At 42.8% G+C, this 25751-nt stretch overlaps 1 protein-coding gene across 2 annotated transcripts in view; it reads right to left on the bottom strand.

The window, feature by feature from the left end:
- WDR59 (WD repeat domain 59) overlaps positions 1-25751 on the bottom strand; it is a gene marked incomplete at its 5' end in the record, with an annotated part of 88776 nt that overhangs the window by 8194 nt on the left and 54831 nt on the right. Inside the window, 10 exons of one of the 2 annotated variants that reach the window (XM_079722954.1) lie at positions 2882-3024; positions 3184-3310; positions 4860-4932; positions 5027-5177; positions 6767-6879; positions 10068-10149; positions 11376-11509; positions 16817-16873; positions 21030-21183; positions 25372-25441. In XM_079722954.1, the coding sequence (XP_079579080.1) occupies positions 2882-3024; positions 3184-3310; positions 4860-4932; positions 5027-5177; positions 6767-6879; positions 10068-10149; positions 11376-11509; positions 16817-16873; positions 21030-21183; positions 25372-25441 (1104 nt within the window). The remainder of the gene's footprint in view (positions 1-2881; positions 3025-3183; positions 3311-4859; positions 4933-5026; positions 5178-6766; positions 6880-10067; positions 10150-11375; positions 11510-16816; positions 16874-21029; positions 21184-25371; positions 25442-25751) is intronic. The other variant, XM_079722955.1, reaches the window with a different exon arrangement.

Genomic DNA, 25751 nt, shown 5'->3' with positions numbered 1-25751 from the left:
TTCACTCCTACACCCATCACCCTCTAGAGGAAATTCTTAACTATTTCTTCTGTTTCTACCTCCCTATCTCTACACAACATGTTCATAAAGCTGTTTTTTAGTTGTCATATTTAAGCACTGTCTCTTGACCTTCCCGGGTGGAAGCTCTTTCATTCCCCAATCTCCCCAACCAGACTCATGTACCACCTGTTCCTCATCTTCCCCATGTGGTTCTATTATCAGTTGGTTGGATCAGTACTGTTTTCACATTATTTCTCTAGGTAAATATTATTCAAGCCAAGCCACGCACCATGATGACTTCCTTTCTTTCTTGCATATTTTGTTCCTCCTAGAGTTAGTCTTGTTTTTCCTGTTTGCTTAGTTACATACTTATTGATAATTCATCTCCAAACATCTGAATCTTCTGTAAATACACTGAATACTGAAATACACTATATACACTGAAATACACAGATTTTTTTTTTCTCTTCTTGGAGACAGTGCTCTGAAGCTCCAACCTGGACTGGTCTGTCTTTAGGTCTGTCACGTACATCTCCCTTCACCATCATCCCAACACCCTGGTTTCCTGGCTTGAATCTATTTCTCCTCCTTGGATAGGCTGAAGGCCTACTTTTACACTTGATGGATAACTTGGGTACAGAATTCTAGGTTAGAATTCTAAGAGGATCATTTTCTTGAGAACAGGGAAGGCACTGCTGCACTGCTGTCATCTAGTCCCAGTATCTAGTTTACTGCTCCCGAGACGTGTGATGCTGCTCATATTCCTGTCCTTTGTATGTGACCTTTCTCTCTCTGGAAGCTTCTAGGATCTTCTCTATATCCCTGGGTCTTTCCTCATTCGTATGCTAGCTACGTGGCGGGCCCTTTATTGGGAAATGTGTCCACCTTCTTTGGAGAATGAACTTCCGTTTTCTGCTGGGGGAGAGGAAGGGTGATAACTGCTCTGCAAACTAGGAGTGGGGATCTGGGGACCCTAGAAAGGCCATGACACAATACTCCCGTTTTTGACCTCACCTTCATGCCACTTGCAGAGGTACGGGGTACCACTAATTCCTGAGCCACCTGGGGGTTCTGTCATGTGCGTTGCTGTTTTTCTGCCTGCCAGTTCAGGGCTCAGCTTTCTCCCCCGTGAGATCAGGTATCACTAACCTTGTCTGCCCTCCAGGTCCCAAGTTTTACTGCCAACATTACTTCTCCTTGCATGGCTGTGTCTTTACAGAAAAGCTCTATGTAGACACTTTGGCAGGGTGTGGGGAAGAAAGGAAATCAGTGTGTGTTCAGTCCACTCTTGTATCTGTCTTTCATGTCACTCTTTAGAAGACATCTCTTCTCTTAGCTTCTTTCATAGTACAGTCTTGCTTTTCCTCAAAACTCACTGGTATCTCATTCTAAGTCTCTGTTTCTGGTTCTTCCTCCAAGACTCAGTCTCCAAGTACTGGTTTCTCTCAAGGCCCAGAGTAAGTGGGCTCTCTTATTTGCTCCTCCCATCCTCTTCCTCCCCACCCCCCAGCTCCCAGGTAAATGCACTCAACTCTCACAGCTTGAACACCACCGACATGGTGAAGATTCCCACATTCCTAGTTTCAGCCCTGAACTGTCCTTTAAGCTCCAGACTCACATCCAACTGCCTGCATGATTTCTACAGTCTGAACCTCACCAACATTTCCAACTGTTCCACACTGAGTTTTCAATGTTCTTCCAGTCTTTTCTATCGTAGAATATGGCAACACCACCTACCCAGTTGCTTGAGCTGGAAACTTGGGAATCATCTAAGCTTTGCCTCTTCTCCTCAAGCCCATACCCAACCTGTTAGTAAGTCATACTGAGTCTACCTCTAAAATACATTTTTACTCCACTCATCTCTCTCCACCTCCACTGCTGTCACCCCGAGACTAGGCCATCCATCTCTCTCTGACTATCTAAGAATCTTCAAATGGCCTTCCTACCTCTGCTTCTATCCTCCTCCAGCCCTTTCTTCCTATAACAGCCAAAGGGATCCTCTTACAAGGGAAACCAGAGCACATCACTTATGTTTTTTTTTTTGGCCTCACCACGCGGCTTGCGGGATCTTAGTTCCCTGACCAGGGATCGAACCCGGGCCCATGGCAGTGAAAGCACAGAGTCCTAAGCACTGGACCACCAGGGAAGTCATATAACTTACCTGTTAATGTCCTTCGAAGCTCACCATTGGACTTAGAATATAATCCAAATTCTTTACCATGACTCTCAAGTCTGACTATCCTACTGTCTCATTTTACAGCACTCTTTTCGCTCATTATGTTCTAGCCACACGGGTCTTCCTCCACTTGTTTAGAATAACAAGTTATTTCCCCCATGGACCCGCTCCCTCTGCATGGGATGCCCGTCGTGCTGCTCTCTCGCTGCACGTGTGGCTCCACCCCATCCTGCAAACCGCAGCTCCTCAGAGAGCCTTCCCGATACAGCTCGACATGTCTTCTAAGAGTCTCCCCCCTTGCTTCCCTGCCCCAACACCCCTTTTGTTTGCTCGTAAATACTGATCACAATTTGTAATTATATTTTCCTCTCCCACCGGTCTGTGCATTCCACCACGGGAAGGAGTGAGTGTGCTAGCACTGTGACTAAGAGGAATTTGATAAACATTAGTTGAATCACTGAATAAATATCCCTACTTCCAATCAATATCTGAGGATTGTATAGAAAACCTCTTCCGTTACAATAAAAATGTAATCACCTCATGAAATGCCAGGGTTTTCAGAAGCTTGAAACAGACTCAAAATGCTTCAGAAATTTCTGCTTATAGATGAGAAACTGGAACTTCATTCCAAGTATTATGTTATGGGCACATTAAATTATAGGACTTTTCAGAGAGTGACGGGAAGAGAAAGAAATTCTTATTCACCGATTCCTTTGTGAGGATCAGGAGGACAGGAAACAAACTTCAGCACTTCAGCTCGTTTCTCCCTCAGACCCCAGCGGTAGAGGATTTCTCCGTAGCATTTCTTAAAGTCATCAAATTGCTGGGTGTTGGCGGGGTCCAGAAGCCTGGATCAAATTCAAAATTCTGGTCAATTCCTTTAAGAGAAACAAGCTCAAGGCCAAACAGCACTTAATATAACAAATGACACATAATACGCTAAGAGTCCTGATTTTGGAGAATCTAAGCGTCATGAAATTGCAGCTCCCACCTGCCAAGGTCATTACCTTTTATTTTTATCGTGCTGGTCACGCTCTCGCTCACGAGGATCACTGTAGGTCAGACTCCCAAATCGGATTTCTTCTGGTGAGGACTCTCCCCAGGGTGAACATATGTGTTCTGTCTCTCTTCCCACTGAAAAAAATCAAATGGGAAGAGAAGATGAAAATCAGAGAAGGCACGGGAAATACCAGAAAACTCTCATAATGCACATGTGTCCAATTGACTCCCTGGAAGAAAGATAAGCTAAGTTGAAGATCCTGAGAAATGGAACTAAACAGAACACTTTCCTAGCCTTACCTTTTTGTCTAGGTGTTTACTATTAAGGTAACTTGATAATTAAGTACCCACAAAATGAATAAGCAAATTATGGTAGAGATGGTGTAGACTATTAGGCAGGCATTACTTATAAAAACTCTTTAAATGACATGAGAAAATGCTCATGACAAAATCAAAAATGGAACACAAAAACCACAAATAGAGAATGACCCCCACACACACACGAAGATTGGAAGAAAATGTTCTGGAATGTTAACATATGTTATTTCTAGGTGGGGGAATCAATGATTACTATTTTCTCCACTAATGCTTTTTGTTTTGTTTTTCTTCACTGGGCAAATAGTACTTTTGCAATCAACAAAACTAAGATCATTTTTAAAAAGAAATTTAAAAAATCCAGAAAACACAAATACACTTCCTCGTTAAATAGACCTTTACGGCCAGCTGGAACCAGGCTCAGCTTTATTTCTCTACCCTGAAGGAGGTACGTGGGGAGAGGGAGGTAACAGGAAGTGGCAGATGATCGGGAAAGGGGCTTGTGCAGGAGAAAGGATAAGGGTTAGCATTTGGCGGGGGGACACTGGGAAGTCCCACTGTCAGTTTCTTAAGGTTACAAGATGGAAAGCAACCCAGCAAGGCAGAGCGACCAGAAACCAGCCTGTTCAAACACGAAAAGCCCAGACCTTGCTGACTACAGTATCCCCATCATACTCAATTTAAAGGGCAACGAGGGGGGTGCTTCCCTGTGGTGCAGTGGTTAAGAATCTGCCTGCCAATGCAGGGAACACAGGTTTGAGTCCTGGTCTGGGAAGATCCCACATGCCGCGGAGCAACTAGGCCTGTGCGCCACAACTACTGAGCCTGCGCTCTAGAGCCCATGAACCACAACTACTGAAGCCCGTGCACCTAGAGCCCATGCTCCGCAACAAGAGAAGGCACCACAATGAGAAGTCCATGCACCGCAAAAGAGTAGCTCCTGCTCGCCGCAACTAGAGGAAGCCTGCGTGCAGCAACGAAGACCCAACACAGCCATAAATAAATTAATAAGTTAATTAATTTTTTTTAAAAAAGGGCAAAGGGGGAATTCCCTGGTGGTCCAGTGGTTAAGACTCCAAGCTTCCACTGCAGCGGGCCCAGGTTCAATCCCTGGTCGGGGAACTAAGATGAACTAAGATCCTGCAAGCTTTGCAGCGCACTGTGTGTGTGTGGGGCAATGAGAAACAAGGAAAAATATGGAGAGTATTCATCAAGTAAAGATTACATATTAAATCGCACACCACATTTAGAGTATAAAAACCCAGCATGGAAACTAACACACCACTGTAAAGCAATTATACTCCAATAAAGATGTTTAAAAAAACAAAAACAAAAACAAAAACCGAGCGTGGGCTAACGCTATACCAACCTATGTTCCAGCCACCAGTGTTGAATCCTGGGTCGGACATACTTGAGCAGGAACCAGAGGATGTAAAGCTGGGCTGCAGAGCAAACAGGAGCAGCATGAGAGCGCTGGTCCCCATGACGGCGACCTCTGGGAAAAGTCAAACTCACACCAGGAAACCTCCAACTTACGTATCGACTGTGGGACACCACAAGGTTAGATGAGCGGCTGGGAAAAGGCCCGAAGGGGTTTGGTATCCCCTGCGGCCGAGACTGGGCTTCAAACACACTGCAGAGCATAGCCAACGTCTGCACGTCCCGGAGCCGGCAGTAATGAGCCAGCCTGGAGAGAAAGGGGGCAGGAGAGGAGAAGTCATGAGAAAGGCAGGGGGAAGAATGAATGTCACGACAGCGGTGGGCTGTCGCCATCGGGGTAGGAAGGCAGAATTTTTTTTTCATTTATATTATTGAAGTTTAGTTGATTTACAGTGTTGTGTTAATTTCTACTGTACAGCCAAGTTCTTCAGTTATACATATATATATATATATATATATACACATTCTTTTTCATACTCTTTTCCATTATCATTTATATAGAATGGGTATCCTACTGTATAGCACAGGGAACTATATCCTGTGATAAACCATAAAGGAAGGGAGAATTCTTGATTCTGCCTCCAAAGCCCCCATCAGGACCGAGGGCTTCCTGCAGATCCAGGGGCATGATCGACTCTGAGTTTGGCTCAATTTGTTTTGGAATAACATGTATCTGAGTATTACACGTGACCTAGATATAACCAATCTGAAAGCTCCTAGCTGGCAGCCAGGCCTGGGCTCAGACTTGAATGGAGCTTCTTCAAGAATTAAGGAGACTCAACCCACATCTGAGTGAGGCCATACATGCTCTCTCGGCCTCTCCAACTCCAAGGAGGCATCACACTGCTTCCTGGGGGGTTTCTATGTCCTCCATTCATATGACCTAAGGCTACATGGAGGTGCTCAGAGAGCACGGTGCCACCACAGTATGGGGAGCAGGTCACAGACTCGGGAGGTGGCATTAGGAGTCTGAGCTATTAAGTAAGAACAGCAGGGGATAGTTTTACCTTTTAGGTCCTCACATCCCCTTTGCTCCTTTCAGTACAACTGCGCTAGACAGAATGTGAGGTAGAGATCCCAGGGACTTGGCCTTGGTGATGCAATAATATTGATACTTTCCTACCAAGCAATGTCTAATAGTTTTAAGGTGTTTTCACACTATCTCATGAGCCTCATATGAAGTAGGTAGAACAAGCACCATGAGCAACCTGAAGCATGAGCACGTGTCCCAGGTCCGGCCTCAACAAGTAGGTAAAGCAAACCTCCACCTGAAGGAAGGAGAGCTTTTCCATCTCTCTGTCAGGACCTGGGCCTCCCTGTCTTGGAGCCTCAAGTGGTTTTTCCTGGCTGTGAATCATTTTGCACACTGTATTTCCAGTTTGCCACATTTCAGTGCAATAAATCAAACACAAACTCAAGGTTTTCATAAACTGTCTAACAGGGTGAATGCATCGTGGCCTTTGGAAAACACGAAGGCCAACGTGCAATTCTCTAACCTGCTCTCAGGGGCGAGATTCTATAGCACCCAAGAAACTTTCTACCTCAAGAACTCAAACTCCTGTGTTCAGACTGATGTACTTCTGGGCCAAAGCATAACTCTCTCAAGGACACATGAGTCCCAAATCCTTGTTATAAATGACAAATACTATAAAATTTCTTCTGCTCTAAGAAGTGAATTCTGCACAGAAATTATAGCAGCCCTAAAAGGGAAGGTCTCACTTCCTCTTCTCATGCCTCAGGCCTTTGCACTTTTCTCTTAGACAAAAACACTGAAAGTGTTTATAGACCTAAAATTGACATCACTCATTTTCCTCACTTTTAGCTCTCAAAACCTACAGAGACTCCAGTAGCTGTCGCCCAAATGGATGTCGAGCCCAGGGTGTTTCCAAATCTGGGTCAGACTTCGGACCAAGGCAAAGATCCGTAGCTACTGTAGCCAGTGACCAAACCTGGACAGATCAAAGAGAAATACCCACACTCAGACTGGTGAACACAGGACCGCGAACCATGAAAGAACCCCACCTCCTCCTCCACACACAGCCTAAAGCCTTGCTATTCTGGGGGCGGCCAAAGCTGGGAGCTTACTGAAATGCAGAGTCTGACACCCAACTCCAGACCTACTGAAGCAGAATTTGCATTTTAGCAAGATTCTCGGGGGACTTGTATGAACATTTGAGGAACACTAGCCTTCAAAACTTTTATGAAGCTGACGACAGAGGAATGACACCATGCAACAACTTCCCTGGATGGTCTATTTAACCACTGACTCATGTGACTTTTTCTGCTGCTTCATTAGTGAACTGGCAGGGAGAAAAAAATGCATTCGGTATCACACTTAAGATTGTCCTTTGCCCAAATAATGAAAAACCTTCCATTACAAAAGTTTCAGTATACTCTCTGAAGTTACAGAAAAATAGGCCAAGAAAAAATAGACTCGGCTTTCTTTTTGTTGACATCAAATCTGAGGAATATCCCCAAACTTGAAACCTCACGGGGCTTGGAGTCCTCAAGCAGAAACTAATGTCCATGATGTGTCTATTAAATCCAAGATTTAGCACATGCTAAATATAAATACATCACACCATCAACAGAGTCCCCTCCCCTCTATACCTTTAAAAATGGAATACTGGGGACTTCCCTGGTGGTCCAGAGGTTAAGACTCTGCATTCCTAATGCAGGGGGCCCAGGTTCAATCCCTGGTCAGGGAACTAGATCCCACACGTGTACCACAACTAAGAGCCCACATGCTGCAACTAAGCAGCCCGCATGCTGCTACTAAAAGATCCCACACGCCGCAACTAAGACGCAGCGCAGCCAAATAAATAAATAAATAAAATTTTTAATGGAATATTATTTTTGGGAAATCTTTCTTACTAGCAATACATCACTGTACGCCCACCAACTGGAAAACACTACTAGACTCTGAGAAAAACCCGAAAGGAAGAAGATACAGACTTTGAATCAAGGAGTTTAAAATAGAAGAAAAAAAGAATAAGCAAATAAAAATACTGAAAAACAGGTATAGAAACACATCAGATATGTTAAAAAAAAATCAATGCAATCGTGTGGCTCCAGTATACTTAAATAACCCCCACGAGTATTGGTTCAAAAGAAAAACATTCATTTCTATGATCAATGGACCACCTGGATGGTTGCTGGAAGAAGTTCATAGGTTTCTGGGATAGGAAAGGATGTTTACTACCCTGGCTGACAACTTGGGTCCATTATTTCCTCACTTGTAATACACGTTTCCCAAGTGCCTTCAACAGAAATAGTTGACAGGTTTATTCCTGTAACTCTTTGCAAAACAGGAGACACATCATCTTCAATATGTGCAAAAAGAACAACAAAAAAAATTCTCCAAGCATTTGCACTGATGTCATTTCCAGTCCATTAAGGAAGACCACACCACAATGATGACTGCAATTGCAAGAACAGCAGCAATAATTTGCCACATACTGGGTATTTACATCTACCAGATACAGGTATGGAAATTGTATGCATATTACCTTATTTAGTTCTCATAAGGACCTCAGAAGTATTGTTCCTATTTTATAGGTGAGGAAACTGAAGTTCAGAATGATTAGGTAGCTGCCTAGGATCACACAACATGAAAGGGACGGAGCCCAGATGTAAACCCAGGTATGTCTGAACCCCAGAGAAGGGTCTTTCCACTTCACTCGGACTAGCCTGAACTTCCAAATCAACCCTGCCATAAAAGTCCTAAAAACTTAAAAGAAAAAGAAAAAAAACCTTTAGGAAGTAATTTTTCCTCAGAGAATGTTTTTTCAGAACGTGAACCAATCTTCTCATCAACCCTATGAGGCAATTATTCTTGTGGGTCTCATTTGACCAACACACAGAGGCTGAGAGAGTCGGAAATACATGGCCCACTGTTACACCACTAGGGAGTGGAGTCGGGCTGACGCCTCCTGTTAGAAATTCCCCACTATTTCCACTACTTTGTTTTGCCTTCTCAGTGTTTGCAGAATTTTAGGTGGCTGGGTCCTTAGAGAAAAAGATTAAATCCATGACTCTAAGTTTTACTTAAAAGGGTTTGCAGCAGAGACTTGACGGTGTTTACTAGGAGAGAAAAGGAAATCTTAGGGATTTTTCAATCAGATAAAAATCAAGGGGAGGCCTTAGCTCTGGGTCATTTGGAGGGTTACAAGGAAAAAACTGAGTAGATAGGACAGCAGCTCATAGTTTCCATTGCTCAATCTAATCCTCACACTAAAGAATAAAAGATGCAATAGAGACAGAACATAGATTAGTGGTTGGCAAGGGCTGGATGGGGGAAGAGGGGCTTGAGCAGTGACAAGTAAGGGGTGTGGGGTGCCTTTACAGGGTAAAGGAAATGTTCCAAAATTGCTTATGGTGATGATTGCAAAATGCTGTGAATATACTAAAAGCCACTGAATGGTACATCTTAAATGTGTAAATTGCATGGTCTATGGACTACAATCTCAATAAAACAGTTTAAAAAAAAAACACCAGGAATTCCCTGGCGGTCCAGTGGTTGGGAATCCGCACTTTCACTGCCGAGGGCCCAGGTTCGATCCCTGGTCAGGGAACTAAGATCCCGCAAGTTGCGTGGCACGGCCAAACAAACAAAAATAAATAAATAAATAAATAAACAAAAAACCTCACCAATATAGGAGCAACTTGCTTAAGCATTGACGTGTTTCTGCAAAGATGAAGGAAATTTTAATTCTTGTAATATTACACCTTGTTTTAAAACTGAACATGTCTCTATCTTAAGGAATGCCTTGGTAAACCTTTTATGAAATGAAGCATTTTTAAAAGTAAAAAACAAACAAAACAGAACTGAGGGTGTAAATGGCAAAGATAAAGACACCCAAATTTACATATTAACAATCACCCTGCCCTAGAATAGAAAAGAGATGTTATAAAAACACTTAGTAAATGCTTTAGGACTTCCTCAACTAAGCACTAATAAGAAAAACATCCAAGGGATCTAAAAGCTGCTCTAGCCCTATAGTTTGGCAAAGAAAATGGGAAAGAAATGACAAAATAGGAGGTACACCTTGAAATGTCACTAAACCAAAACAGTAAAGTGAAAAGAACCTGCTCCAAGAGAAGAATCCAGATCTCCAACAAAAAGAATGGAAAATACCTGGACGAGATCCTTCCTTCCAACAAGCAAGGCAGAAGTGGCATTCTTCTGACATGTTTCTTGAATATCATTCACATTCAATCTGAAATTTAAGAAGAATTAAAAAGTTTCTTTCCAGTTGACTTCTAAATCAATTACTCCTGGTTTAACAAATAAACTAAAAACTGCCTCTTTGGTTGTCACTCAAAATGTTTTATTCGTATTGGCCGTAAGCTCCCTTTCTACGTAACATGGAGAAAAAGCTTACCTACAGCTGACGTTACACTGTGAGTTCAGGCCTGGGGAAGGTGAAATTGCTTACCTCTTTGAAGTCAGGAAAGGAGGCCAGGTTCAAAGAACAATGTGCCAGCTAGCTTTTCTGGGGAGTTCCCCAGGCTTAAGGGTTGAATAAAAATTGATTTAGATATGCATAATGCTGACCGTAGTTTCTAACAAGGAGTAATGTGCTGTACATAAACGACAAAATAAATATTTTTTATTATGTGTTCAAGTTCAGGAAGAAGGGGAACCACAGGTCAGCAGCTTCTGTGTGCCTGTCACCCACCTCCCAGCTCCCTTCAACCAAAGTGGCTCTGCTTTTAAACTGTTTTACATATTAAGGACAGGAGGCAGAATTCTGAGACTGTGCCCAAGATTGCTAGCCCCTGCTGTACATGCCTTGTATAAACCCTCCCTTTAAACGGGGTCAAGACCAGTCAGTACTGATGACATATCACTCCCATAATTGTCAAAAGAGAGATTCTCCTGGGTGGGCCTGACCTAATCAGATGAGACCTTAGAAAGACAGTGAAGCATCAGTGAGACACTCCTGCTGGTCTTGGAGAAGATGAAATTCCCTGAGTTCTCCGGCTGCAAGGAACTGAATTCTGCTAACAACCTGAATGAGTCTGGAAGAGGACCCTGAGCATTGGTTAAGACCACCACCCGGCTGACTTCATAATTTCAGCCTGGGGAGACCAGAGCAAGGACCCAGGTAAGCCATGCCCAGACTCCTGACCCAGAGAAACTTGGAGATAATAAATGTGTGTTGTTTAAACGCTAGGTCTGTGGTAATTTTCTATGCAGCAGAAGAAAGCTAATGCACTGGGTCTCTCCTAAAAAGGATTCCAGTATCTCAAAAACTAAAACAGGGAGTTCCCTGGTGGCCTAGTGATTAGGATTCCAGGCTTTCAACTGCCTGGGCTCAATCCCTCGTCAGGGAACTGAGATCCCGCAAGGCACGGCCAAAAAATAAAATAAGATAAAATAAACAACTTTGATATTCATGTCTAAGTGGGAAGCACGGCATAGTTGAAATTCTGAACTTACATGTATAGTTCTCCCAATGACTTGTGAACAGGAAGAAGGCAGGCAATATCCTGAATGATCACTTTCCCAGCAGCCTTGATTGGTCGATTCCCAGAGTCCGATCCCTCACGCTTACTTTTCCATCTCCTTGATTTCTGGGGGAAATGACAAGATATAACTAATGGGGACTTCAATGAATGGAAACCTACATTTGCAGAGCACACCATAGTTGGGTCATTGGTAATTTGCAGAGACCTTGCATTACATCATGCCCACAATTATATGAATCAGCATCTGTAGAAAATAAAAGGATGACAAAGGGCATTGAGCTCATGGCCCAGAATCCTAAGAGGAAAATAAGCACCTACTGCAGTGCTATATACATTCTGCAGGTGCTCAAAAACACCTTGAAGCCAGAATTTTAAAAAGAAAGAACAGCAAGTAAATAAGTTAGTAAAGACCACAAAAATGTGGGAGAAGAGCAACTTTTAAGGTTGGGTTCAGCCCTAGGTTCAAAATTCTTGCTTGAAACTCATCAAAGTTTTTTTTTTTTTCTTTCCTTTTCAGACAATTTAAATTGGATTTGTTGAAATTTAATTCAGACACAGCAGTGTGGGATCTGCAAACTTTCATCTATGGGAGGCAGACACAGAAACTGAGCAGCTCAAGAAAAATTACCCTGTCTTCCCTAGCAGATTTGAATTATTTCTAAAAGTGATCATTTAGAATGTCAAAAATACCTGAGCAGAGGGACCTGGGTAATGGATGTGGAAGATCATAAGCAATTATCCTATTTCCCCAGAGCCTTCCCTACAAATGGCTACAGAGGAGCCTGTATGTGGGAAATGAGAGATGTCCTGGAAAATGAGAATTATGAGAGTGTAGCCCCATCTGGTATCTTCAAAATGACGACCAGCCAAGGGAGCAATATTCTATTTTATTTTATTGCCAGAAGTTAGAAAGGGGGTCACCAAAGTGATTCAACTCAGGAGGGAAGTGACATATTTATTAACAAAGGAGGCAAAAGGAGCCAGTGAAAGGGCCCTGTAATGTGGAGTCAGAAAATCAAGTCTTACTGGTCTCTTTAACACATGCCCTGGCTCAATGTGACCCCAGGCACCTTCCTTTTTTGCGGTGAATTCAGGCTTGTGTCACTCTCTCTTTGCTCACTGGTAACTCTGGGCTCATGATAAGCTCTGTGGTTCCAATCTCACAAGGTTAATCAGGGGACAATGAAAAGGTGAGACTGCAAAGTGTCAACTGAAAAAGTGCAATTTAAAAATCTGTAATTATTATAAATGTCCATAAACTCTCGGGCATGTAGAGTATTTTATTATTTAGATGGTTCATAGATAGATAAATTCATTTTCCACCAGTGATTTTGATACAATCACTCTTCCATAAATCAGTCATGGTCTATATCCAGGCATTTCTGACCGTTCACGTCCCATCTAACCCCCAAAGTTGTCCAACGCACATCACTTCCTATAGGATTAGTAAGTGGCATGGAACCTGCTAAACCCAGGACACCAGGACTCAGTGCATGGCAGGTAAATGTAGATGTTCAGCTAAAGTATTTGAATTGTTCATCATCGTTTGTAAATACATATGCTATCAATTTGGAACCTTAACCTATTTGGTCTTAGAAGCAGTTCAGTTACTATGTATCCATACACAAGTCATTATTCTGCAACACAAGAGGAAACTGCATCTATTCTTTGGGGCTAGTAGCCCTTCAATTCTCTGCTGGCCTTGGTTATTTTCTAAAGAAGAACTGTGATGTGGGTGCAAGTAAGGGGCGAGTGTGTTAACGAGAAAAATGGCCTGTCAGGATGGACTGGAGCCAGGCAGCGTTTACCGACATTAGACTGTACTGTCACACGTGCCCTGAGCACTAGGACTGGTTTTACAGAGAGTAACTCAGCATGCACCGACCCTGCAGTGATGGGACGGCACAACATGGTTAACTAGAACACAGAGGGCATAAGTCCATAAACTCACTCCACTGTGACTTTCATCCAGACTTCTGGGAGTTTAAGAATCCCGGGAAATGACATACCCACAAGGCCCCACATAATTCGTCATCTCCAATGAGATTTAGGGTACTGGATTTTTTTTTTAAAGGCAGAAAGAAAAGATCTACATTCAAAAGATTCCATCTGGAATCAAATAGGATCCATCTAATTGGGTCTTCCAGGTTGGTTGAAAGGCTTCTAAAACAGTTCCAGGCACTGACTCTGGCTCCTTATTACAAAGAGAAAATAAGAAGCCCTTCAACAATTGAGCAATTCACAACAGATCCGTTTAACTGCACAGTGGAAACCACTGGACGCCTCGTGAGGGATGGGGTCTACAGCTTTCAGACCACACTGGAAACATCCACAATCGCCTGACTTTTTCAGCAAAACCAATGAAAGCATAATATTAAGGCCCATGTGCCCAAAGTGGTTCATTTGCAAATAGACTAGCTCATGTCAGAATGTTTTTCCTAGCAGACTTGAAATATTTCTAAAAAGGATCATTTTCAGAATGTCAAAAATACTTGAGCAGAGGGACCTGGGTAATGGATGTGGAAGAAGATCATGAGCAACTATCATATTTCCCCAGAGCCTTCTCTACAATGGCCAGAGAGGAGCCTGTATTCAGGAAATGAGAGACGCCCCGGACTTCACCAATGAGGATGTGAGCTTACTCAAGGCCACATTCCTAAGAGCTGAGCTTTGAACACAGGTTCTCAGGCTGCTAAGCCCATACGTTAACCTGCTTTTAAGAGTATGATTTTAGATTAAAAAGGGGGGAAAATTAAGTCCTGACTAAGCTACCTGTTAATATGTAAATAGTTTGATCCATATAAAAACAGATCCATTTCTGCATATACGGAGATCATCTGATTCCAGTGAGGGCTGTCCAACACACCACTGTCCACAATTACTCACTTCTAAAGTCACTTCTCTGCCAAGCACTGCTGAGCCAGAGCAACACGCTGATGACAGGCAGAGGCAAGCAGCTCCTGCGGCTACAGGGCTTAACACGCCAGGCTCAGACCAAGGTGCTGTGTTTCAGGCTGGGCTCATGAGCCTGAACCTCACGCCGTTTAATTTCCTTTTTGGATTTGTTAGGATTCGACACATTCAGAGAAAAGAAAACTCGGGGTCCAAAGAGACGTCTCAGGGCTCTTCTCCCATTTGCAGTCTTGGGTGATGGAGATTGGCAGAAACGGGCCCCTGTGAGTCATCAATAAGTCCTTGATGAAAATGTAAAGATAGTGGTCTGGGCAGCTTTCTGCAACTACCTTTCACAGAATTACGGAAATCACTGTCTGTATTTCCTGGGACTTCCTTGTCAGCTTCTTGAGACACCAGGCTTCCAGGTGCTTCTCTGTTTGACCTGTACTGATGTACAGGTGGTGCCTTATGGACCTCGATAAGCTGCCTTTGAGACTACAATAGAAGGAGATTCCCTAACACAGGATCACCCTAATGATAGCTGCCACCAAGAATCAAAGTGTGAAAGCAATTAAGGGACAGCTGTTTTTGTTCATTTAATCCAGCAAGGAATAACTATAAAACATTATAAAAAATCTTTAAGCGGGGGGTCACAAAATATTTTTTTTCAAACTTGGAGGTTGATGGTTTTAAAATATGAACTGTCTCCCCTTCAGGCTATGGAAGTCACTCAGTAAACCTGTCTCATGGCAAATTATTCTGGGGATTCAAATCCAACAAGGCTGCCTAAACAAGGATGTGGTAGATCTCAAATCAGGTGTCAGGGCCTAGGACCCAGGTGCTCCCTGAGAAGCATGGAGTGTTTCCTCTAGTGTTTTGGCAACAAAAATGGTTCATACCTCATCCACACCTTCCCAAGATTCCTTTGCCTTAGTATCTTGCTGGAGATTTTAGAATAACCTCCCTAGTCTGAGCACCTGTCAGGTGACGACAACAATGACACACCGGGATGAGGTGTGGCTGACCTTTCCAGGTGAGAAAAGGGCACAGGGGCCCCAAAGCCCCCTAAAACCTCCTGCATTGCTCCAGTCCCACTCTGACGGGCTTAACTGTGGATACGTTTCCGTGCAGTAAAATCGGTACCTCTGGGAGGTGAAGGACTCTGCACTTCTCTTAGGTCATCTCAATGCCCCATCGATAGAAAACACCCCTTCCCCACAGATTCCATGAGCAGGGATCGAGGGAGGAGAGACAAAGCAAGACAGACAAGTTATCACACGATGAGACTGGGATGCTCCTCTGAACAGACCAAGAAGGTGTTCATGGAATTACGGGAAACAGGAGAGGGAGGATCGGGGTGGGGAGGGAGGGGCGGTGGGAGCGGGGAGGCACTGGTGCAGAGAGCACTGAATGACAACCAATAGCCAGCTTGCGACTGAACCACCAGTGTTACTGCTACAGTCGGAGGCAACATCGATGGCAATAAATGGGTTAAATGTAAAAACAGCCCAAGAATAAGCCACCAACTGCTTCGCAGCAACCCCGTTGACAATGCATAATCATCAGCAGAGTGGGCAGTGAGTCAAAATGAGTTCCTCTTTAAATAGCAGCAGGAGCAGGGACTTCTGGAAAAATCAGTGGAAACGCAGCAGCTGGGTTGGTAGGACAGGCTTTCTGAGGAAAGATGGTCACGGAGGCAGCTCCACCCCCAGGTTGTTGGGCGGCAGTGGAACTTGCTAATCAAGGTTCCTGATTTCAACCGGTTTTTATATAAAAAGGCTATAGGACTATGCTCCTAAAATTTTTTTTGTTTTTACACCAAATGAAACTTACACAAAAGCCTCAAAGCTGCCTTGCACAGCCTGAGGTCACCATGGCACGACTGAAACACAAAGCGGGTGGGAGAGGAAGACAGAAGAGGAGAGAGTAAGCAAGAGAAAAGGAAGAGAAGATGTCCATTGCAGAGGTTTTACTGTCAATGCAAAATACTGATGGCAAGGAAAAAAATTGGTTCCAGGAAATTCCCAAAGGATTAAAATCTAGCTTCGGTGTCATGCCAGTGAAGCAGGTGGGCACTCCCCTCTTTGAACTCGAGCAAGACGATAAAAACGGAGACAAAATGGTAGAAGTCTCTTATATCTTCCTCTGCTGCCCCGCCATGCCAAAGGTAGGCTTTTGAAAGCTCTATGAAATTATACAAATACTCCAAGTGAAATCAGGTGAGCTAAAGGCTTATCACTGGGGTTCTTTCCAAGAAATCCAGCATTCAGCTTCATTTTCAAAGAAGGCCATTCACAATCCTTAATGATACCAGTGTTCACCCATCTGAAACTGATAGAACCAGGAGGCAGTCCTTGGTGCCTGATTCCCAAGAGTGAGAAATTGATTATGCTGTTCCTGAAAACCAGCCAGCCTGTCATTTCAGGTTCCTCAAAGCCAGGCAGGTGGCATTTTATTCTTGGGCCTTTGGGCAGAGACAGGATTAGTTAAGGAGAGCATTTGCACAGCGCACAGTACCGGGAAGTCGTTAATTGCTTGTATGGACCAACGTCGCCGGGCAGAGCGAGGAGACATCTGTGCGTGAAAACGTTACACCCACGAGGAGGGAAGAAAAACACCAAGAAAATTAAAAGGGAAAAAATAGAGAATAAAATGAAAGCTTCCCACACATCTGATGGATTCAAAGGTACCATAATATACTGCAAAATTGGGATGGGAATGACTGAAAAATCTGAAACTCAGCACAGCAGTGTTTAGATTCCCTCACCCCCCTCCCAACCCATCACACTCCGTACACAGCTTCAACGTTGTTGTCCTTTAGTCTGAAACACATTTCAAGGTATCAGGAGGCTGACATCCACACAGCTCTGACAGAGGAACTACGATGGAGATTTGTGGTTCTCTTACAAGAATAAGATCGTAAGAAACAGGTGGAGGGACTTCCCTGGCAGTCCAGAGGTTAAGACTCCACGCTTCCAATGCAGGGGATGTGGGTTCCATCCCTGGTCGGGAACTAGGATCCCACATGCTGCGCTAAGACCCACACAGGCCAGTGCGGCCAAAAAAAAAAGGAAACAGGTGGAGAACTCTGCCTCCCCTTCAAAAGCATATGTATGTGCGAGAAGCTTCTCATTCCTAACAAGGAAGAAGTTCCTCAAGAGATTCAACACCGGATTGTTTTTGGTGTGTGGCTGGGGGGGCACCAGGGAAGCTGAAGTCTTGACCTTGGGACTGCAGGACCATCCTCAGAGTGGTGCCACGAGGAAGTGAGAGCCTGAGAGAACTGAAGGGTGATGCTCCCCAGGGCTCTCGCTAACCACGGGTGCATACAGCACTGTTCCGGGAAGTCAGAAATTATTAACTTCAAGACCTCCTCAGTTATTTACATTAAAGCTATTTTAGGGCTTCCCTGGTGGCGCAGTGGTTGAGAGTCCGCCTGCCGATGCAGGGGACACAGGTTCGTGCCCTGGTCCGGGAAGATCCCACGTGCCACGGAGCGGCTGGGCCCGTGAGCCATGGCCGCTGAGCCTGTGCGTCCGGAGCCTGTGCTCCGCAACGGGAGAGGCCACGGCAGTGAGAGGCCCACATACCGCAAAAAAAAAAAGCTATTATAGTGATGTCAACTGAAGTGAATGTGGAAGGCTGCAACATTTTTTAAATGTTTACAGGGCAATGCCTGATGTTTATCTAAAGTCCTGGGCCTTCTGATTTACCCTAAGAATAAACAATATTTCATCAGCTATTAATAGATGGTCCAGTTACCAAATGAATGTTAGCATCTCTCTGTGCCTTCTAACTTCTTATGAAATTTAATGGTTTTATTTATTTATTTTTACATCTCTCACATTAAAAAAAATTTTAAGAGCAAACATTGGAATTCCATCTGGAGAACCTTTGGGTGATATAACAAGATGACCTAAGTAGGGCAGGTTAAAAACACAAAAACAAGAGAAATAAGCATTAGTCCCCAATGGCTCTAGGAAGATATTTCTGCAATCTCCAAAATACTCTATAATTATTTCATTGTTATACTTTAATGCAGTTATATTCTTTTCCTTTCTTCTTACTCATTTAAAGCTCTCAGGGGTAGAGATCTAAACAAGAATAAAAGTATGCAGGAGATAAAATTTGGGCTGAAAATGAAGACTTAAGCACAGAGAAATTTAGTACACTGGAATCATTTCCAGGACAAAAGTAATAAAAGTGATATTATTTGACATTTGAAACTAGACACCCAAGAATCAGAAAATACTTCTCGAGGGATAAAACTGTTATTGTCCTCTGTGAGGAAGATAAGATGGCCATATTTCATTCCTGTAATTCCTTCCCCATGCCGTATGTAAATGGGATGGACATGAACAAGCTTCAAGGAGAGTTTACAAGTTTATTTTAGATTCATCACAAAATAACTGACTGACCAGTTATTAATAACTGATTTTAACTTCTTACTAGGCTGAACCATGTGAAACTTTTTCTTAAGGTCAAAAATGCTCAAATATCAGCAGTTTCATATGATTTAACCTAATAATTACTATGTGTCATACATTAAAATGTGCCTCCCTCCCCCAGGGCTTTTAGGGTTCTTGGAATAGTCTATTTCTTGGAACAGTCTATTTCCTGGGATTGCTAATTGACTGAATTATATACCTAGGATTTGTGAACTTTTCTGTACATATGCTATACATCAATACAAAAGTTTCATATGAAATTATAATAAAACTACCTCCCCCCATTTTATTCACTCACTGTCTGAAATACAATTCAGAGACCACTTACTATGTCATTCTAGGGGACTACAATGGCCTGTTTTCTGGGAAGAAGCAGCACACTGGGAATCACCCCAAAGTGAAATATCACAATCCTTCCTCCACACCCCAGCATATCCTGTCTGATAAGAGCTAATTATCTATGTGCCTTTGTTCCCTCTTCATGATTACAGTGTGTTTGTCGTAAAAGAGAGTCCAGACCATCAAAATTATAAATGTAGTAGGGCTTCCCTGGTGGCGCAGTGGTTGAGAGTCCGCCTGCCGATGCAGGGGACATGGGTTTGTGCCCTGGTCCAGGAAGATCCCACATGCCGCGGAGCGGCTAGGCCTGTGGGCCATGGCCGCTGAGCCTGCGCGTCCAGAGCCTGTGCCCTGCAACGGGAGAGGCCACAACAGTGAGGGGCCCGCGTACCGCAAAAAAAAAAAAAAAAAAAAAATGTAGGCCTTACAAATGCTTCTGCATTAGGAGAGGCTCCTTCTTGAAACTGGAGTTATTTTGATGAAACACGACCTGTACACACTATCACAGGGTCAAAAGTGCAAGTCCCAGCTATGCTGCCCAATCTGAACCCAAGCACGAGAAGCACGGGGCATGATGCAAAGGGGAATTCAGAACTGCCTCTTTGACTAAAAGGTCTCCTCAACCTGGCCCTGGTGCTAAAGAAAATTCCCACATTTATTCAACCTTGAGTTTGTTTAGCTACTATATCAATAATAAAATGCCTTAGTTCCAACCAGTTTATCAAAGCTTCTCACCAGTTACCCACTAGCTTGCAGAAAAAGAAAAAAAAATTTTTTTGAATGTAAAGGACTTGGGAAGATAAAAGTGTTCTAAGAAGTTCTGTGACAGGTGCAGGACAGGGCGGGGTGGGGGGAGGCAGCGGTGGGGTGGAGAACTCCGTCAGAGATGCAAAGAAAGGGACTATGGAGCTGGCCAGAAAGGCAACAAAAAAATCATTTTCCCCATTTGACTGAAGGTTTTGCCGAAGACTGGTCGTGTCTCAAGCATCAGTTCCTGCCACTCATTTGTCACATACGACCCTAAGACTTGACAAAGTCAGCGACAGCCAACATCATGCAAACCAGGAAGGTTAGACACTACACTGCAATCAAAGTGAAGACACCTCTAACACTTGCTGGAAATTGGGGTTTTATTTTAAATAATTCAATTTTTAACAAAAAAACAAATTTTAATTATAGTCAATCCATCATTTCTCAATTAGTGGGAGAGAGCAACAAAGAATTCCTAAGGACTGAGTTTGTGAGTAGCTCAGTGGTAACCAGTTAATACATCATGTCAGTTAAAAGACAGTTTAAGCCAGACTCAACCTGATAACACAGAAAGTTCTCAGAATCATTCCCACGCTCTGCCATATTCTCTACATTGTCATCACCAAAGGCTTCTGACAGCATAATAGCTACTTTAGGGACGATGAGTTCCTTAAGAACCCAGGAACAGGACAGTTTCAGGCGATTTTTGTATAAACCGGTCCATTCAAATGGGTACTTCGGTGCAGACTTAGTAGAAGTATAAAACCTCTTAGAGGTCAACTTGAAAACTTCCCACAACTATGAAGTTCCAAATATATCAGGATCTCAAGCCTTCTGAAGCATCCCTTAATTTGCTGACAAACATCAGAATACCCAGGAAGACCTGAAGCTACGTGATTCTATCTGAGAGGATGGGAATCGACTTCATGTATGGGGATCACAGGACAGGGTTAAAGGGGAGGGAAGAGTACAGATTATAACAACCAACCACCCCTCCCCCTCCTATACAATTTACAGTAGTTAAAAACCAACCGAAAGGAACAAAGCAATGGTCTTTCTCTAACACACTAAGTATGAAAGGGAAAGACCACAGGGGGATCACTAATTTAGCTGTTGTGCATGGCAGGCAAGGAGGCCAAGGACAAGAATCTGGGGAAGGGATAAGAATCAAAGGCCGTGGATCGGCCGCTTACCCGCTCCTTGTAGTAGAAGGAGCTGATGGAGACCTGCTCCTTCTCACTGCGCGTGGGGCTCCCGCTGTACAAACGGAGGTTCCCAGGGGCCTCTGTGCGGATCTTCATGGGCGCAATCAAGCCAGTATGATAGGCAGACAAAGCTGACAGAGATCTGTGGTTGAAAAGGCACAATTAACTGTACTGGCTTGGATCTTTCCATAGTTCTAAGTGATGCCATTCTTAGCGCTTGATGAAATCAGGAGAAAAAGTTGGATAAAATGGGGAAAAAATGGAAACTCCAAAAAGGAATCAAAGAGCACTTTTAGAACTGAAAAATGCTTTATCTGCAGAAGCGGAGAATGTTTCTATGACTATATACATAGAAAATTCAAGGAGTCTATAAATTACTTAAACTAATAAGTGAATTTAGATACAAGGTCAATCTACAATAATCTACTGTACTTCTATATATTAAAAACAAACATTTAGAAAATAATAAAATTGCATTTACGATAGCATCAAAACACATGCAATACCGGGCTTCCCTGGTGGCGCAGTGGTTGAGAGTCCGCCTGCCAATGCAGGGGACATGGGCTCGTGCCCCAGTCCGGGAAGATCCCACATGCCGCGGAGCGGCTGGGACCATGAGCCATGGCCGCTGAGCCTGCGCGTCCGGAGCCTGTGCTCCGCACCGGGAGAGGCCACAACAGTGAGAGGCCCGCGTACCACAAAAAGCAAACAAACACATGCAATACCTAGGAACACATTTAAAGAAAAAATGTGCATGGAAAATATAAAATATTGCTGAGAGAAATTAAAGACTCAAAACAATAGAGAAATACACTGTGTTAATAGACTAGAAGATTCCAGATTGTTAAGGTGCCAATTTTCTCCAAGTTGATCTATAGAATCAACACAACTCCAATCAAAATATGAGCAGGCTTTTTTCTGTAGGAACCAGTAAGCTGATTTCTATTTTTACAGAAATGCAAAAGATCTAGAGTAGCCAACACAATCCTGAATGAGAATAATAAAGTTAGAGGACTTAACATTACCAGATTTGAAGACTTACTATATAAACCTACATTAACAGTGTAGTTTGGCATAAGGAGAGACCAATAAACCAAAGAAAAAAATAGAGTCCAGAAATAGATCCAAAACATACAGTCAATTGATTTTCAACAAAGGTATCAATGCAAATTCAACAAGAGCAAAATCTTTTCCATAAATGGTGCTATATATATAACAACTATATATCTCTACTGAAAAAAAAAATTTTGACCCCTACCTCACATCATACACAAAAATTACTTTGAGATTAATTACAGACCTTAGATAAGGAATTTACATCTATAAATTTTTAGGAGAAACAGAATATTTATATGACCTTGGGACAGGCAGAGATTTTTTTTAGACAGGACCCAGAAGCACTAACCCTAACACTTAAAAAGTGATAAACTGAACTGCATCAAAATTAAAAACTGCTGAAAATTGAAAATCATTAAAGAGGGACAAAGATAAGCCATAGATTAGGAGAAAATCAATACAAACACCCAGCAAAGGATTTGCAATAAGTATTGATAAAGAACTACCACAAACAGATAATAAGAAACACAGTCTAAAAACAACTGGACAAAATACTAGAACAGGCAAATCACAAAAGAAGATATCCAAGTGGTCAATTAGCACACAAAAGCTGTTCACCATCATTAGTCATCACCATGGAAGCACAAATTAAAGCACAATGAGATAATACTATACACCCACCACAATGGCTAAAGCTGAAAAGACTAAAAACACCAAGTTTTGGAGAGGATGTGGAGCAGCCAGAACTCTGAAACGTTGCTGGAAGAGTATAACATGGCATAACCACGGGGACAGACTTTTTGGCAATTCTAATAAAATTAAACACGCACGTATCCTATGACCCACGGATTCTACTCCTTGGGTAGAGAAATTAATACACATGTCCATAAAAAGATTTGTATGAAATTAAAAAACAAAAAAAGACTTGTATGTGTAGGTCTACATATAATAAAATAAAAACTGGAAATAATCCAAATGTCCATCAACAGGAGTATGAATAAGCAAATTATATTATTTTCATACCATGGAACTACTGATACATGCAACCACATGGATCAATTTCAAAAATGTTAAGTTGAGCACAATAAGCCAGACATAAAATAGTACATGCTGGATGATTCTATTTAGATGAAGTTCAAGCACAGGCAAACTAAACTTCAATGATGGAAGCAGAAGAATCATTTCCTCTGGGTAAAGGGACCAGGGAACTTTTGGGAGTGAGGACAAGGCTCTGTATCCTGATCTGGGTGCTGATCATCAAGGTACAGACTTCACATTTGTGTACCCTAAATTATACCTCAATACAATACTGTTAGTATGAAAAATGTTCTAATAGGAACATTTTCCCACTGACCCAAAGTCCAGATACAAATATCTGTTGTTTCCTTTTAAGAGTAGGTGATTGGGGGCTTCCCTGGTGGCGCAGTGGCTAAGAATCTGCCTGCCAATGCAGGGGACACAGGTTCGAGCCCTGCTCTGGGAAGATCCCACATGCCGTGGAGCAACTAAGCCCGTGCGCCACAACTACTGAGCCTGCGCTCTAGAGCCCACAAGCCACAACTACTGAGCCCATGTGCCACAACTACTGAGCCCGTGTGCCAAAACTACTGAAGCTTGCGCACCTACAGCCCGTGCTCCACAACAAGAGAAGCCACCGCAGTGAGAAGCCCACGCACCACAATGAAGAGTAGCCCCCGCTCGCCGCAACTAGAAGCCTGCATGCAGCAACAAAGACCCAACTCAGCCAAAAACATAAAATAAATAAAAAGTAGGTGATTGTTTTCTAGTCCAGCCTTTCAAATAAGGAATCTAGTGTAATGTAGGGCGTTCTCTGGCATTTAACTCCCACTTCTTGTAGGGCCAAGTTCTCATCTGCCTGGGTTACTGCAGAAACTGGCAAACTCCCAGGACAGCCGTAGCACCTGCTCATGAACTTGGTGCAATGTCCTTTCTTTTTTGTTAGCTTAGCTATTCATTATTAAGTATGCTAATTATATCATATACAATATAACCAGGTGTTTGTAGCAGGAGGGTTTCCAAGTTATCCTGGTCATCACACTGCAGAACCAGAAGTCTACAGCATAATATTTAAGTTTAAAAAACCACTAATATGGGGAAGGTTGTAAAGGTGTGGGGACAGGGGTATATGTACTCTGCACTCAGTTTTGCTATGAACCTAAAATTGCTCTAAAAGATAAAGTGTATTAATTAAGAAAAAAATTTATAATATGATCCAGTCATTCAGTTCCTAGGTATATATCCAAGAAAAATGAAAATATATATATCCACACAAAATTTGCACAGAATGTTCATAGCAGCATTATTCATAATGGCCAAAAAGTGGAAACAGTCCCAATGTCCAATGACCGATGTATGAATAAATAAAACATGGTATATACATGTGATGGAATATTATTTGTTAATAAGAAGAAATGAAGTACTGATACATGCTACAACATGTATGATCCTTGAAAATATACTAAGTGAAAGATGTCAGTTACAAAAGAACACACATATAATTCCATTTATATGAACTGTCCAGAATAGGCAAATTTATAGACAGAAAGTACATCAGTGTTTGCCCAGGGCTGGAGGAATGGGGGACTTAGGGACTGGGGTGACCCTTAAGGGATTCAAAGTTTCTTTTTGGGATAATGAAAAGGTTCTAAAATTGACTCTAGGGGTGGCTGCACATACACTACATGTGTGTGGTAATGTTAGAAGTGGCCTATTAGTGTTACAGGACTATAGATTATCTCTTGCTATTTTTATAGTTTTATTTAATATTCAGATAATACTTTAGCAATAGGGCAAAAGCACATTAAAAAAGAATTTGCCCTGTTTTGACAACAGTTTTTATCAAGCAACTCCTTCTAGTAGTAACTTTACAGTAGAAATCTCAGCTTGGGTGAAATTCAATGAACCATGATCTTTTGGGAATAAATCTTTTTTTTTTTTTGCAGTATGCAGGCCTCTCAATGTTGTGGCCTCTCCCATTGTGGGGCACAGGCTCCGGACGCGCAGGCTCAGCGGTCATGGCCCACGGGCCCAGCTGCTCCACGGCATGTGGGATCTTCCCGGACCAGGGCATGAACCCGTGTCCCCTGCATCTGCAGGTGGGCTCTCAACCACTGCGCCACCAGGGAAGCCCAGGAGTAAATCTTATAATGAGTGTTTACTGATAACTGACACAAATTGTCCAAAGACAAATTCCCAGATGTCTGCCTATTTCTGGCCCATGGATGTAGCTTACACCTGCATCTCCCAGACTCACCTCGGAGTAGGCTCAGTCGGAGACACTGCTCGGTGCATCGTCATGGGCCTTGTGAAATACACCAGGTACCCTGTCAAAGGAGACATCACACGTGCACATCAAGGTCAATGAGCTGGTCATGGGAAATCCTAAGAAAGCACTGGTCAATCTTTTGTCTACCTCAATATACCTGAAGGATAAGACATAGTATCCTAAGCTACAGAGGCTCACAACGGCAGCCGTACTTAATAAAAACAAAGATAAGAATCTCCAGGATTCAAGAGAGATGGGATATATGTGGTTTGGAAAAAGTCTTCACAGGTACTTTATATTTCCTATGTGTATTTTCAATAGGTTGAGTCAAGACTCAAATTCACACTCATCAGAATGAAACAAGTTAA

Source organism: Hyperoodon ampullatus (genome assembly GCF_949752795.1).
Source record: "Hyperoodon ampullatus genome assembly, chromosome: 18".
Lineage (NCBI taxonomy): Eukaryota > Metazoa > Chordata > Mammalia > Artiodactyla > Ziphiidae > Hyperoodon > Hyperoodon ampullatus.
Note: the sequence above shows the minus strand (reverse complement) of the source record. Positions and strands in the feature narration are given on the sequence as shown.